Consider the following 16,536-nt stretch of genomic DNA (forward strand, 5'->3'; position numbering starts at 1 on the left):
TTCCATTAACTAATGGCGTAAAAGAATCGATTCTTACCCTTTGAGCATCTTGCTAGGCTTTCAATGTAGAACAAGGGTCTTCTCTTTCATAGTGATAATCTCCCTGAAAATTCCTGCATCTCTTCAGCACTTGACTACCATCTGAAACTACCTAGTACTGATTTTCTCTACAACCCACAGACTTTTCATTTATTTATGACCCACTTGTTCCTTCAATAGCTATACAAAGGAGTCAATATTCCATCTAAGAAATCATCCCATTACTTTTTAGTTCTGCCTTACTCAATTTGGGCATAATAAGAAATTTTAAGAGCCAAAATATCACACAAATCACCTCTAGCTTAATTTATCATGGAGTCTATTTCCCACTGAAATCATATGCTTGGGCATCCACTGTCTACCATTACTCTCAACATCCCCATCTTCCACATCCCTGAAAAACAGCTTTGTGTACAGGTTTCTATGACTTTTTCCATACAAAGTCCTGATATCGTCCACATTCTTCAAAAAGATATCATTCCCAAGTTCTGGCCAACAACAAAAATCACATTTAGTGTACCATTTCTGTTCTAACTTGCTTCTCTGGTATTGTGATTTAATTCTCTAACCAAAAGCATCTCAGGTAATGAACAGGTTTATCTGGCCCATTCTGTCAGATCACAATCCATCATTTTGGGAACTTAGGATAGAAATTCAAGCCAAGTTCCAGGGCAGCCTCCAAAGCCACAAGGAAACAGTCTCAGAAAAAAAAAGAAAGAAAAAAAAAAAAAAAAAAAAAAACTCTTTGCCAAACATTGGTGGCACACTCCTTTAATCACAGCACTAGGAAGGCCGAGGCAGGTGGATCTCGGTGAGTTCGAGTCCAGTCTGATCTACAAAGCTAGTACCAGGACAGGCTCCAAAGCAATACAGAGAAACCCTGTCTCAAAAAAAAAAAAAAAAAAGATGTTAAATAAGTGATCCCTGGGAACCTGATTAATCAGTATTAAGATGTTGGGTATGTGATCAAGTAAGCTGCCCAAAGTCCTTCCCCACTATCTGTTATCCAAGACCCAATACTCAGGGTTGACCTTAGGGCAGCAACAGAACTCCAGCTGCAGCTTCTCCTCCCCCTGTCCATGTCTCCTGTGGAGTTCACAGACCATCCTCACCTGCCTCTCCCTTCTCACCTCATATCTGTGTCCCAGTACCCAACTGGGGCAGACACCCACTGCTCAAATATTTGTCACATCTGCCAGAAGACCAGTTAGGCTGTCCACATATCTAATATATTATCTCTTACCCTACACCTGGTTTTCACAGTTAGTTGCCTATCACTGGAGTAGAACACCAGAGACAACTTCCCCTCCAACCTCTCCATGACTCCTGTGGATCCCTAAGACTGTCTCCCGCTGGCCTTGCCTTCCCCTAGTTTCCAAATCAGCAAGCATTCTCCATTGAACACAACAGCCAAGAAGGCCAGGAAAAAGGCAACATTCACCAAATACATGCTTTGAAACCTCATAGAACAGACACCAAGGAACCAAACTCCCATACAACCAAGATCCAGTCAGAAACCAACACCTAGACCTATAATCACACCAAACCCAGATGCCTAGCCTAGGACATAATCAGTAACAGCCAGGGCAATATGTCATCACTAGAGCCCAGCTAGCCTACCAAAGCAGACCATGAATATTCTAACATAGCTGAAATACATGAAAAAGACCATAAAACCAACTATATGTGGGTGAAAAATAAGCATTCACTTACAACTGAAAATCTAAATAATCCAAATAAAAAATGAGATATGGATCTAAGGAAAGAATTTTCAACAGAGGAATGTCAAATAGCTGAAAAACACTTAAATGTTAAACATCATTAGTCACCAGCAAAATCCAAATCAAAACTACTTCTAGATTCCATCTTACACCTCTAAGAATGGCTATATGAAAAACCCAAGAGACAACTTATGCTGGTAAGGATGTGGAACAAGGGAAAAATACCTCCAACTGCTGGTAGGAGTCACTATGAAAATCAGTATCATGGTTCCTCAATAAACCAGGAATCTATCTACCTCAAGACCTATCTATACCACTCTTGGGCATATACCCAAAGGATGATCCATCCTACCACATGACATGGACTCTTGCCCAACTATGTTAATTGAGGCTTTATTAATAATAGCAAGAAACTAGAAATAGCCAAGATGTCCCCAAACTGAAGAATTAATTTTTTAAAAAGTGGTACATTTACACAATATAATATTACTCAACTGTTAAAGCAATAACATCCTGAAAAAAATTGATTACCTCACTACTCAGTGCTAATGTCAACTACTATCAAAGCAGGAAAGTAGAACTCCTTCCTGCCCCTCCCTTTCTGTGCTGTGACTACACCTGTTTTACAGTTGGTCAGTGAACTCAATTCTTATACAGATCCCTCTTCATTTCTAAGTTACCAATAAAATCAGAGCAATTGGAGGACACTTATTCACTATTATATTCTTCATTCTCACCTATCAGTCAAGGCCCAGCCTGGAAAAAGTTGCATGATTGTCCTCCCAAGACCAGACAGCAGAATCAGGACTAAATTTTCAAAGCAATTCAGTTTGTAATTCAATTACCTAAGTGTAAGGCAAGCCTCAGCTACAGAGACTTTAATCTAAACCAATAGTTATCAAGTTTCTTAATGTTGTGATTCATTAATATAGTTCTTCACATTCTGGTGAGCCCCCAACAACTATAAAATTATTTACACTACCTCATAACTATAATTTTGCTGTTATGAATCATAATATAAATGTCTGTATTTTCTGATTGTACATATCTGTGTAGGAGACTTCCCTAATTGGAAACTGAATACTGAGTATTTCAAGCTACGCTCCCTAAACTGTACACCCACTAATTATGTCTGTCTTCATGCACACGGAAGGAATTCATACATGCAGGGAAATTACACAGAGTCACTCACGCTGCCCCATCAGGCCCTTTCTTTATGATGGAGACCCCTCCTGCAGCTCACTACCTTACACTTCAGTCTGTGCGCTAGCTATTGTCGGCTACTCTGTTTCCCCCTGCAGTGTACACAGTACACAGCTCCTTCCTCTTCTGTCTGAAGGAAGAAGCAATGCTACACACACAAATCCTTTTCCTGTTCTGCAATGGGCAGTCAACTGTGTGACTCAAACTGGTAATTTTAGAACTCTGCAGTGCTGAAGACATGACATCCAACATTTAGGGTGGTTAGTCAGGAGGATAACAAGGGCAATGCCTTGTGGGGCTACAGACAGGGTTCAAGTCCACCTCAATCAACATAGGAAACTGCTTTTAAAAAAGACTGGAGATACAGCTGTTCGGTAATTATTATACCTTTATGGCACACCATGAGTTAATGTTGCTTGTGAGCCTGTAATGGTCCCTTGAGCAGCATTTAGAAGCAGGGGTTTTTTGTTTGTTTTTTGTTTTGTTTTTTTAATAGAGGGATGGGCCTTTCTGCTGGGTGTAAATCTGAATTGTCTCCTTTGTTATGGGAATGTAGTTGGTTAATCCTGGAGAATATTTACATCTTATCATACTAACCCCTAACGGGCAAGATTAGCATACTACTTAACTTTTGGGTATTACCTAAATTCTACTAAGTTCTTATACTATCTATTCTATTATCACAGTTTAGCAGTGGAGTGCTATTCTACATAGGAAATACTGTTTACAAGCTCCATAGAATTAACTCCAGATGGATCCTAAACTTAAATGTTAAATGTTCCAAGTACAGAGCTTCTGGAAGATACTACAGGGACCATGGCTCTCTAACTTTGGCAAATCTGTGTTCCATAGAGACAACATAAGCACCAAGTGTTACAATATGGCATGAGAGGGGCCTTAGCAGGTGCAAGAAGTTGAAAGACCATGGCAGGTGAAAGACAGAAGACAGACACGCTATACAAACAGTGCTCATGTGGAGGAGTTTTACTGATAGAAAGGGAATAGACAGGTGGAGGGGGGGGGGAAGAGACCAGCCCCTGGGAACAAGGAAAGCCGAAGAGAAAGAAGAAACAGGAGCAGAGATGAGTGGGGGACAGGGGGCCAGACAAGAATGGCTGGAGCTTGTCTCTTAAAGGGGCCTTTCGCGCCTGCGTACAGAGCCATATGCAGTCCCGCAGCAAATGACTGCAGGCTGAGTATTTGCTGGAATGCTGACAAGTGGAGGCGGGCCAGCAAAATGCCTGAATCCTAATATTAAAAGTGCTGGCTGGCATTTCACAGTGATGACAACAACAAGGATATTTCAAAGCACAGTCTTGCTCCTGGTGCTGTACCGGCAGAGTGAAGTCACTCAGAAGCTGCCAGCCAGTCCCAGAAACAGCAAAGAACATGCAGAACCACGCTGGACCACGTAGGACAAGGCAGAAACTCTGCATCTGGACTCGGGCTCCCACCACACTGGCTCCCGTGGCTCAACTGGTCGCTCCTCCTAGTCTGGGGACAGCAGTCCCTCGCTCACCATGTCGTGGTTTCCCAGCTCGCCCCTGCCCTTCTCTCAGTTCCCAGCAACAACACTCGCAGCACAGCATACAAATCCACTGGCACCAGCCTCCCTTCAAAGCTAAGACCGAAGACGGTGGCCGGAAGGGCCCAGCAACCACTTCTGACTGGCAGGTCGCCTGGAGGGCCTGATTGGCTAATGAGGCCTGAATGACGAGAGCACCTCCCTTTGAGTTACACCGTACTTAATGACGCGGCACAATAGTCCCTGAATCTGACTTCTACCCCACACAAAGACCTTTTCTACATCAGCCGAGATATGAATTTCAGTATCACTTGCTCCAATAGCAGACCCTGCTAGCTTCCCGCACTCCATAGGCACCTCCCCTTCTTCCTCCTGGGCACAACTTGACTAGTTAGTTTGTACAGCCCACTTTACTATGTGGGGTAGAGTGATTCCAGTCACAAAGGTGGAAGGGTGCCCAGAATATTAACAACTGAAGAGAGATTTAAAGACCCAAAAGGAGAGGTTCGTTCTGTTAACTTCACACTGAGGTCAGGTGAATAGAAGGTACTTTTTTACCTGATTGTCATCAGACAACCAGGAAAGAAAAGCAGGAACCAGATCACAAACATGATAAGAGGGTCTTTCTCCCATCAGAAAGCTGGATGACAGCTCCGTTGCTTTAAGAGGGTTTGTTGTTGTTGTTTTAATATTGTTTTTTCTTTTTTGTAGTTGTATTGTGATTTGTTTTTTGTTTTGTTTCGTTTTCTGAGACAGGGTTTCTCTGTTTTACAGACTGGCTGTCATGGAACTGGCTTTGTAGACCAGGGTGACCTTGAACTCACAGAGGTCCACCTACCTCTGCCACGACCGACCGCCCGGCTTGCTTTACGAGTTTCATTCTTGAAGTTTAGAGCAAACTGTTGGCAAATAAATAATAATAATAAGTAGTCTTCAAAGAAAGTTGAATACTTAGGCTGAAGAGATGGCTTACTGGTTAAGAATATTAGCTGAGTTCCCAGATGTCCTGCGTTCAACTCCCAGCAATCTCGTGATAGCTCACAACCATCTGTAATGACATCTGGTGCTCTCTTCTGGCCTTCAGGGATACATGCAGTCAGAACACTGTAGGCATAATAAATAAATAGGGTGGGGGGAAGCTGGGCAGTGGTGGCAACACCTTTTTGCTTCTGTCAAAACCACCATCAATTGGTTTACAGAATGTCTTATCCACTGGCGTAGTATTCCACACTGTGGTGATATATTATTTATGATTTATTAAAATTTGCCTGAAGATTCAGAAAGCAAAGTCATCCTCAAGCAGTAGAGGTCAGGCAGTGGTGATACACACCTTTAATCTCAGGATTCAGAAGATAAAGGTAGGCTTTGGACTAAAGAATTTAGGCTGATAAGAGATTATCAAGGTAATTCTTTGCCTTCAGGACATGCCTGCCTTTGCCATACCTTATACATAATACAGAAGGGAGGGGCATTCTTTTGGGATTATATTATAAAAAGAATTGTTTCTAGAAATGTTTCTACAGTTGTTTCTAGAAATTGTTTCTACAATCACTTTTCAAGTGACCTTGTCTGCCACAATTAAAACATTTGACTTTTTTATTTTTTTTAAACCTCTTGAAATTGCCTCTCCTATCCATGTATCATAATAATGGTCATGAATTTCAATATTAATTATATCTAGAATCCAATCTTCCAAAGGTGCTGATCTTGCTTTTAAAGGCCTAATTATCCTTTTGCATTGGGCATTAGTAATTTGAAAAGCCAATTCAATTATTTTTCTACCATCTGTGTCTGATATCATTCTATATACTACTAACGACAGTCTTTTCTAAGAAGTCCATGAATGCTTCCTTTAAGCACCGTATGACTTTTGTAAATGATTCAATTATCTTTCCTGCTTCTCCACTGCTGTCCCAAACATTCAAAGCTGCTGCACAGCATAAACTCAAAAGGTGATCATCATATAAACATTAACAAATTTGTCTCTACTATGTAAAATTTTATTATATGGGGAGGCCTTTATTTTATATATATTTTTAAAAAGCTTCAAATCTGGAATGTAACTTTCCATGTAACCCTTTTTCTGGGAAAATGATACCTTTATTTTTTATTTATTAATTTTTTGCTTTTTGAGACAAGGACTCTCTAATGTAGCCCTGGCTATCCTAAAATTCACTATATAGACTGGGTGAGCCTCAGATTCAAGATCCACCTGTATCTGCCTCCAGAGACTAGAATTAAAAGTGAGCCACAACACCCAGATTTCATTGATTTATTAAACTTACAGGGAGTACAAATCTCCATGACAGAACCAAGCACACTTGGTATGTTTATTATTCTTCATTCTTTCAACTTTTCTCTTCTCAGCTAAGATTTATATAACCAACTTGTGAAAGTTTTTGCAGCCTCATTACATATATGACTATTCTCCAATAGATTATGTCTGGAATATAACCTGGGCTCTCTGGTATACCAGCAGCACCTGTGAACAGAGTCTATAATTCACTTTATCACTTGGATGTCTGTCTTGTGAGTTTTCCGATGTATACGAAGTCCTGAATTCCAACAAAAAGATTTCCCACATTCAGAGCATTTCCAGGGTTTCTCTCGTGTATGAACTCTCTGATGTTCACTTAGAGAGGACTTCTGAGTGAAAGCTTTCTCACACTCATTACACTTAAAAGGTTTCTCTCCAGAATGAATTTTCTGGTGTATCTGAAGGGATGCCTTCCTGGAATAAGCTTTTTCACACTCGTTGCATTCATAAGGCTTCTCTGTTGAATGAGTTCTCTGGTGTATAATCAACTGTGATTTTCCATAGAAGGCTCGCTCACATATGCTACATTCATAGGGTCTTTCTCCTGTGTGAGTTCTCCTGTGTATAACAAGATATGACTTGCTGCTGAAAGACTTTCCACACTCACTGCAACCATAGGGTTTCTCCCCTGCATGAGCTCGCAAATGAGCTGTGAGCCGCTCCTTCCGGCCAAAGGCTTTGCCACACTGACTGCACTCATAAGTATTTTTTCCAGTGTGGACTCCCTGGTGTACAATGAATTGTGTTTTCACATTGAAAGTTTTCCCACAATCACTGCATTGATAAGGTTTCTCCCCAGTGTGCATTCTGGTGTGAACAAGGAGGTAGAACTTACTTCTAAATGCCTTCCCACATTCATTGCATTTATGTGGTTTCACTTCTGTGTGAGTTCTCTGATGGACAATGAATGGGGACTTCAAACTAAATGCTTTTCCACATTCATTGCACTCATAAGGTTTTACTCCTGTGTGACTTCTCTGGTGTAAAATAAGCTGAGATTTCCAACTATAGGATTTCCCACATTCACTGCAACAAAAGGGCTTCTCTCCTGTGTGAACTTCTTGGTGTACAATGAGCTGCGACCTAAAAGAAAAAACTTTACCACATTCACTACATAAGTAGGGCTTTTCTCCTGTGTGAACTCTCTGATGAGCATTAAGGTTTGACTTGGCACTGAAGGCTCGTTCACATTTTGTGCACTTGTACGGTCTCTCCCCTGTATGAATTCTGAAATGTACAACAAGCTGTGATTTACAACGAAAAGCTTTCCCACATTCATTACATATACAGTTTTTTTCCAAGCTACGATGTCTTTGATGCTTAAAGAAATAAGATTCTTTATAACTATGAAATCGATCAGGATTCTTTCTTACAGAAATTCTGCTTGAGCTCAAGTTTTCTACCACATGTGTTCCATGCGTGGTATGCTTATGGAGTCTCTGCCTTGAAGAAACATATGTTTTGTTCATAAAAAGTTTTCCAAACACATTACATGTATAGCTTCTCAGAACATTCTCATCTTGATTTTTCTGGCACCATTCCTTCCAGTCTTCTAGGAAGAAAAAAACAAAACAAAATAGTTCTGATTTGAGTACAAGCTGATCCTACATTCAAAGCAGCTGGACAAAACAGCCCTACAGACTACAGCCAGGATATCTGAATCTTCTTCGAATCCCCCAAGACAGCACCCCTTACCAGCAGGAAGTAGTTTGGAAAGAACGACGCCCAAATTCCCAAATATTATGTATAAATGTTTGTTTTCATTTAATTGGACTGTTATATAAAATTAAATAAAATTTTAAAAAATTAAAAAAAAAATAGTTCTGATTTTTAATTCTGATATAGAATTAAAGAGATCTGAAAAAGCATGCAGGGGCTGAGGCACATGGGTAGGACTCATTTAGGGAACATGAAGGCCTGGTTTACACCAACAGTACAACATGGGGTGGGGGATCTCTTCCCTTTGGTAAGGGCCTATGACATTGTTTCAAAAGAAATATGAGCAAAGCATGGAGGTGATAGAAGTAAATAGCTATACACTGAATCACAAACCTAATTCCAGTACTCTAGAGGTAAAGGTAGGAGTATCTTAACATGTTCTACATAGGAAGCTCTAAGCCAACAAAGGCTACATAGTTGGGCTCTGTCTCAAAAGGCAAAAAAAGAAATTCTAGCTCCTTTTACAATCCTTGGTATGCCTAGAACAGATATCTTATCCCTTAACTATATTCAGAGCTTTACCCATACATGTCAGATGGTACCACAAATATCCAAAGAGATCCTGGACTTGAATCTAAATCATGGCCCCAAAATATGTACTGACTAAAGGATGTGCTCATATTTCATATCAACAAGAGTAGTTTTGAACACATGCAGATGAAAAGGCACTCTATCCTTAATATCCAAAAGTCTACCCCAAACCTATGTCCCCCAACCTCTGCACAGCAGTCCTGAATAGAAAAAGATATTCATCCTTCTCCTATTTAAATGGTCCGGTCAGGAAGGCATGGCCACCACCATAGGAGCCAATCTACCCTTTTACCATGGCAGGTTTGAATAGTATATGTAAATTTTTTTTTAAAATCCAAAATTGGGCATGGTGGCACAAGCCTGTAATCCCACCACTCGAGGGGTAGAGATAGGAGTGCTAGAATTCTTGACCACATGAGAACTAAAAGAGAGAGGAAAAGAGAGAGGGACAGAGGGTGGATAGGAGGGAGGGAGGAAGACAGGAAATGAATGTATGGGCAGATTTCTGGTTTCAAAAGAACTATAAACCACCGAATGGGAGCTTGCAAAAAGAAAAATGAGTTGGAGCTGGAGAGATGGCTCAATAGCTTAGAATACTTGCTGCATGCTGGGTGTTGGTGGTACACAACTTTAATCCCAGCAAATGGGAGGCAGAGGCAGGCGGTATCTGTGAGTTTGAGGCCAGGCTGGTCTACAGAGATAATTCCAGGACAGGCTCCAAACCCACAAAGAAACCATGTCTTGGGAAAAAAAAAAAAAAAAAAAAAAAAAAACACTTGCTGCTCTTACAGAGAACCCAGATTCATGATTCATTCCCAGCACCTACATGGCAGTAAGTGACTGTTAACTCTACTTTCAGGTAATCCAATGTCCTCTTCTGACCTCTAAAGGCACTGCATGCACATGGTACGCAAACAGGCAAGATTCCCACATACATAAAATAAAAAGAAGCCATGAGAGGTATCATTTACCTTTAATCCCAGCATGCAAGAGGATTTTTTGAGTTTGAGACTAACTTGGTCTACAGAGCAAGTTCCAGGCTAGCCATGGCTATACAGCAAAATATCGTCTCAAAAATAAATAGTAGGGCTCAAGAGATGGTTCAATGATTAAGAGAAATTTTTGCTCTTGCATAGGATCCAAGTTCCATTCCCAGTGCCCACATGGTGGCTCATAACCATCTGTAATTACAATCCCAAGAAATCCAATGCTCTCTTGTGATCTACTCAGGCACCAGGCATGCACATTATGCATATACATATAAACATGCAGGCAAAATATCATGCAAGCAAAAATAATCATCCACATAAAATTATAAAATAAATCTATTCTAAAAAAAAATAAAACTAAAAAGAAAGAAAAATGACTTGATTCAGAACTTCCTGCCATGTCTGTATGTGGTATCTGATACTGGGGATCCTGCTAAGCCGCTGAAAGTATAAGGGAAAATAACATTTTCTAGGACAATAAGAGGGTGCCAGGTGGAAGCCTACTTTTGATATCAGCAAAGTTCTGAAGAAGTCACTACATAGAACTGCTCTATGCAGACAACTGGTCATTTGAGGCTATACACTCTTACTATTTTACTTAGATTGCATCAGATAATTAAAATACCAGTGTATTTTCTCAGACTCATTATAAAATGGTTTCAAAAACAAATTTAGTGCAACAGTAAAAAAAGAAGCCAAGAGCTCCCAGATATGGTTAAGAATGTTAACTAGGTATGCAGTAATACTGTTTTAGACTGGATGACAAAAGAAGACAAGTGTTACAAGATAATCTTCAGGGGCTGGAAAGATGGCTCAGTGGTTAAGAGCACTGACTACTCTTCTAGAGGAACCCTGGTTCAATTACCAATACCCACATGGCAACTCACAACTGCCTGTAATGCCAAGATCTGACACCCTCACACAGACATACATCAGGAAAAAGGCCAATGCACATTTAAAAAAAAAACAAAAAAAAAATTAAAAAAAAAAAGAAGATAATCTTCAAAGAACAAAATACCAACAGAAACAGAAATAGTGGAAATAGTCACAAAGTAAAAGATACAAATACAAAAGAAGCTTACAGAGTTCAAGATACAGGATTGGCTATGCAACCACAGTAGTCATAGTAAAAAATAAAAAACCTAGTATTGGTGGCATATGCCTTTAATCCCAGCACTCAGGAGGCCGAGGCAGGTGGATCTCTGTGAGTTCCAGGCCAGCCTGCTCTACTGAGCAAGTTCTAGTACAGCCTCCGAAAAAACAACAACAACCAAAAATGAAAAACATGAAGAATGATATCCTGGTTACTCTTGTTAGCAAGACACAGTGCAGACTCATCTAAGAGAAGCCTCAAACTAAGAAACTGCCTTTATCTTATTAGTCTATGGGCATGTCTATGAGGTTTTTTTCTGATTATTAATTGATAAAGATAGGACCACCCCACTGTAGACAGTACTTTTACTTGGGTATGTGGTTCTGGACTATACAAGAAAGCTTATGAGCAAGCCAGAAAGCAGCAGTCTCTTAAGGATTCTGCTTTGAGTTTTTATTGAAGTTCCTGCCCTGGTTTTGCTCAACGATAGACTGAGACCTGGAAATGTAAACCAAATAAACCCTTTCCTCCTAGAGCTGTTTTTGGCCAGTATTTTATCATAACAGAATGAAACTAGAACAAATAGTGACTTTAGTCCTAAGACTTTCCCCTTTTATGATACCAGATTGAAGTCTGGAAAAAACAAAAACACAAAAAACAAAACTCAACTCTCCTACACATAAAACCCAGGATCAAATGCAGGAGAAAAAGGGAGGAATATGTGAATTTTAGTTTTATAATAATAAGAAGAAACAAATTTTCAGAATGAAAGAGCATTTCCATAACTACAAAACAGAGAAGAATAACTAAACTTGGGGAGTAAACCTTAGTAGATAACCAGCAAGAGAAGGCGTCACTCAATGATACGCATGAGGAAAAGATATGCACCCATGGGTAAGGTTTGTTTTTTATTTGTTTGTTTATTTTTATTTAGTTAGTTTTGGTTTTTCAAAACAGAGTTTCTCTGTGGCTTTGGAGGCTGTTCTGAAACTAGCTCTTATAGCCTGTCTGGCCTCAAACTCATGATCTTCTTTGCCTCTGCCTCCTTCAGCAAATCATACTGGCATGCACCACCACAACTGGCCCATGAGTAAAGTCTTAAGTAATTTAACTGTCAAAGGCAGAAGAGAAAGTTTTAAAAGGAGAAGAGGAGCGAAAGTTACATTAAATGAGAGGAAGAAATTCTCTCAAGGCACAATTGCCCACTGAAAGGAAGGAGACTAATTCAGAAGACAGACTCTGGACAGAGTTCAGGGAAAAGGAACATACCAACTTCTCAGAGCTGAAAGGGGAACGAGAACCCAACATTCTAGGTGAGAACTGAGTGCTTGACTCGAGAAACTCATAATCTCATCCCGAGTCAGCTGCATCACTTTGAGAATTTTTAGGAGTTTCTAGATACACCACGATAACAGAATCAAACACCTCAGGAACAGCCAATTTACTTCCATACCTACTATCTTCTTGGTCCTTAATCACCTACCTGGACAGCTCTGGGTGGACATTTTGGCATTTATTATCCATGGTTCTTTTCCTTGCTCCAACTTGAAGATTAAATCAGGTTTGGACCCAAGATAGCCTGTTAATATAACACAAAGGATGCAGACCAAAACTGCTAAGAGTAAACTACAAAACAGAAGAACAATTTTAAAAAAGAAGACCAAATATTCACCAAGAACATTTACCTCTTTAAAGTTCAAATTCATAATCATCAGTCACTTCAGAGATCTCAGTTAGGTAAACAAAAGGAAAAGAAATGGAGGTTATGACTTGCAGGTGAGTAAAACATAGGTGTTGGACTCACCCACTGACAACAGGTTGCTGTAGTTCTCCAGAGTCACCTCTCTATATAGGTGCTGTTGTGCAGAGTCCAATAGCTGCCATTCTTCACAAGATAGCTCCACAGACACATCCTTAAATGACAATAACCCCTGTAAGAATACACACTCTGTTAAGTAGATGTACTCACAGCAGGTAGCATGGGGAGAATGCAGAAAACTCAAAAAGAAAACCTATTCCTCTCCAGATCGTCTCTTGTGCCAGATCCATCATCTAATTTTTAAAAGAGTAGAAAATTGGCCATGGTCGAGCACTGGTGACACATGCCTTTAATCCCAGCACTTGGGAGGCAGAGGCAAGTAGATCTCTGAGAGTTTGAGGCTAGCATGGTCTACAGAGTGAGTTCCAAAAGCTCAAAAGCTACAAAGAGAAACCCTGTCCAAAAAGGAAGAAAGAAAGAAAAACAAAAAGAAAATTGGGCCTGAAGTCTTTTGTTTTGTTTTGTCTTGTACACTGCCATGTGGCTGCTGGGAATAGAACCCGGGGCTTCTGGAACAGCAGACAGTGCTCTTAACCACTGAAGACATAGCTCAGTATTAGAGAACACTTGCTGAAGTTTGTATCATAGTAATCAAATAACAAGTGATGCATCCCCAAATGTCTGCAACTCCAGCTGTGAGAGATCCAGCACCCTCTTCAGGCCTCTGTAAACACCAGGCACACACATGGTACATAGACACACACATGTGTAAGCAAAACATCTAAACACATAAAATAAAATTTAAATAAAAAAATCATTCAGCCAATAATAAAAGTACCAAGCAATCTTTGGGATTCTGTGATCTCAGGGTGAGTAAAATACAACTGTCACTGAGAAGTTTTCAGTCTTGTAGAGGGAAACAAGCACATAAACAAATACACAAATGCACCAAATGGACAGAACAATTCTCAGTAAGCACAAAGACTCCGCTCCACTGAGAGTCATCTAAATGGTTCACCCAGAGTAATGGGATGAAAAGAGAATTCAGGAGGTGATCAGGATGAGGTTCCCTTGGCAACAAGGAGGGGAAGCCACAGTGAAAAACTGAAGGGTTCAGCCTCCTACTTCAGGAACCTGAAGGTAACTGGACTGTACAGAAACCCAGACTACACTGGAGTAAGACAGAAGAGGGCTTTGTGCCTTCGGCTCTATCCTGTGTGGCTTTCCTGCCCCAGTAATCCAAGCCTATGAGAACAGCAGTCATGATATACAGGGCATGGGTCCTGGCAGGGGACAACAGAGAAACTCAGAAATGTCTCTTTTTACACAAGGTAAAAAGGTGTTGTCAATTATGGAAGAAAAAAAAATGTATATCCACTATACTACGATACAGCAAACATCACTTACAATACCGAACAGAATCTGGAATATTCAGGGACTGTGGCATCTCAGAAACAGAGGAAGGCTCTTATGATAAACAGGAAAGGAAGGAGAGGGGGGATGGAAAAACAAAGAAATTAAATATATATCAAGTAAACACTAAGTAATGAACACTGATAATCAGAACTTACACATGACAATTATAGTTTTATGACAGTGTAACAATGAGGAACTAAACTAAATGCATCTCATATGCAATCCATTTTACATGAAAGCCACTAACATAAGAGAAGCCCAGGCTTTGACAGTGCCACCCAGTTCCCCATTCCTGGGTCACCAAAACTTGCCAACTGCATAGAGAACCAGCTAATACTCTACTATGCTACCTGGCTGGTTTATATTGTCATTGACAAAAATCCAGAATAGTTTAAGACACAAACCTCTGGGCCTAGCTGTGAAGAATTATTTCAATTAGGTTGAGATAGGAAGACTCCCTTAACTATGGATGGAACCACAAGTTAGAATCCTGGACTGAATAAAAATGGGGAATTGAGCTGAGCTTTTTAAACACAAATGTAATGTATGACCAGCTGACTCAAGTTCCTGCCACCATGGAAGCCACCATAATGGACCACACCCACAAAATGTGAGCCAAAACAAGCTCTGACTACATGTATGTCTGCATGCACACCAGCAGAGGGCACCAGATCTCATTACAGATGGCTGTGAGCCACCATGCGGTTGCCGGGAATTGGGGAGTCACTGCTCTTAACTTGTGAGCCATCTCTCCAGCCCAAACTCTTCCTTTCTCAAGTTTCTTCTTGACAGGTATTTTGTCATAGCAATAAATCAAGTAACTAATATACTGGCTTTCCAAAATATATAACTTCAAAATTCAAACACTGACAAAATTATAAGATTTAATTCCATTCAGTAGCTCGGTGCATGCATGAGCTCTACCTCACCTCTCTGGCTTCTTCCAGGTAAGTGGAAACAGTTCAGAACCAAGGAGTCAAACCAGAGCAGTAGAGAGTAATAAGATTCTCATAAACCTTATGGTTAGTACATAAAAGGGTGGGAGGGAGGTCACTTTGATTTAGCATAATGTGAGTAATAATGAATTACTTCATCTGGTGCCCATCAAGGAAGCAGCAATCTATCCTAATCCCAAGAAATGTGGTTAGAACCCTGTTAAGAGTCAAGCATGGCATTGCATACCTTTAGTCCCCGCACTTGGCTGAGGCAGGAAAATCTCTGTGACCTCACCTATACAGAAAGTTCAAGTCAGAACTATACAGAAACTCAAATATACAAAAGGAATGTGAAGCCAGGCAGTGGTGGTGCACACCTTTAATCCCAGCACTAGGAAGGCAGTAGCAGGTGGAGCTTTGTGAGTTTGAGGCCAGTCATGGTCCCATGCTAACCCTGTCTCAAAATAATAGTCATAAAATTTAACATCGTGTTGAAAGGACCCGCTCAGGGTTCGGCAGGCAAAAGGCATTAAATGAATATGCATTTTCAAAACAAGCGAAAAGGGGCATGGCAAATTTACCCAATGAGCTCCTAAGAGTATGCATAAGGTCAGACGCAGAATGACTTCATTCACAAGAATTACCTTCAGACCACCTGCACCTGACAACAGTGTTCAAGTAAACCGAGGCGCGTTTCTGGATACGACTTAAAGAGTGAAGACGACCACCGACTGTATCCAGTCAGTTTGTTAAAAAAAAAAAAAAAGACCCTACGTACCCTGAACGAAGCCGACCGCGGTTCGGCGGTCATGGCTTCGAGCTACGGCCTCCCGGCTCGTATCAACAGAAAGAACTCCAGGTGTCGGACGAAGAGTTCTAGTCTCTCGGTAATTCTGAAGCGCAGAGTCGCCGGACAGCCAGGCTCCGGCCACGCCGGCCGTACAGGGCCGGGGTTCGGATACGGAGCGGGCTGGCTGCGGGCTCCAAAGCCAGCCGCCACCACCAGTCCCAGGTCCCCGACGCGAGCCAAGCGGCCCCACAAGCACACTCGGGAGCGAGAAGGGAGGAGGGAGGGAAGGGGAGCGGCGCACAGAGAAGCCGTCATTCCCTCGCTGGACATGCGCCCGAAAGGAAGCGGAGAGGCTGCTGCACACAGGCTCTCCGCACTCATCGGGAGACAGGACCTGGAGGATTTCTGTGAGCTTCAGGCCAGCCAAGACTACATAAGCAGATCCTGTCTCAAAAATACAAAAGAAACAAACAAAAAACCCACGCTGAAGACGCCTCTA

The 16,536-nt window shown here is 41.0% G+C and overlaps 1 protein-coding gene across 2 annotated transcripts; it reads right to left on the bottom strand.

Moving 5' to 3' along the window:
* Positions 1–6,787: 6,787 nt before the first annotated feature.
* On the bottom strand, positions 6,788–16,213 carry Znf26 (zinc finger protein 26). 2 transcript variants are annotated; one of them, XM_051176376.1, is made up of 4 exons: positions 16,026–16,213; positions 12,942–13,068; positions 12,621–12,716; positions 6,788–8,354 (listed from the first exon to the last, which is right to left on the bottom strand). In XM_051176376.1, exons 1-4 carry the CDS (start codon positions 16,056–16,058, stop codon positions 6,991–6,993), a joined length of 1,620 nt encoding a protein of 539 aa, XP_051032333.1. In that variant the 5' UTR covers positions 16,059–16,213; the 3' UTR covers positions 6,788–6,990. The 2 variants fall into 2 exon arrangements, with proteins under 2 accessions (XP_051032333.1, XP_051032332.1); XM_051176375.1 differs by having other exon boundaries at positions 6,788–8,357.
* Positions 16,214–16,536: the final 323 nt, after the last annotated feature.

This window comes from Phodopus roborovskii, unplaced genomic scaffold, assembly GCF_943737965.1.
Source record: "Phodopus roborovskii unplaced genomic scaffold, PHOROB, whole genome shotgun sequence".
In the NCBI taxonomy this organism is placed as follows: Eukaryota; Metazoa; Chordata; class Mammalia; order Rodentia; family Cricetidae; genus Phodopus; species Phodopus roborovskii.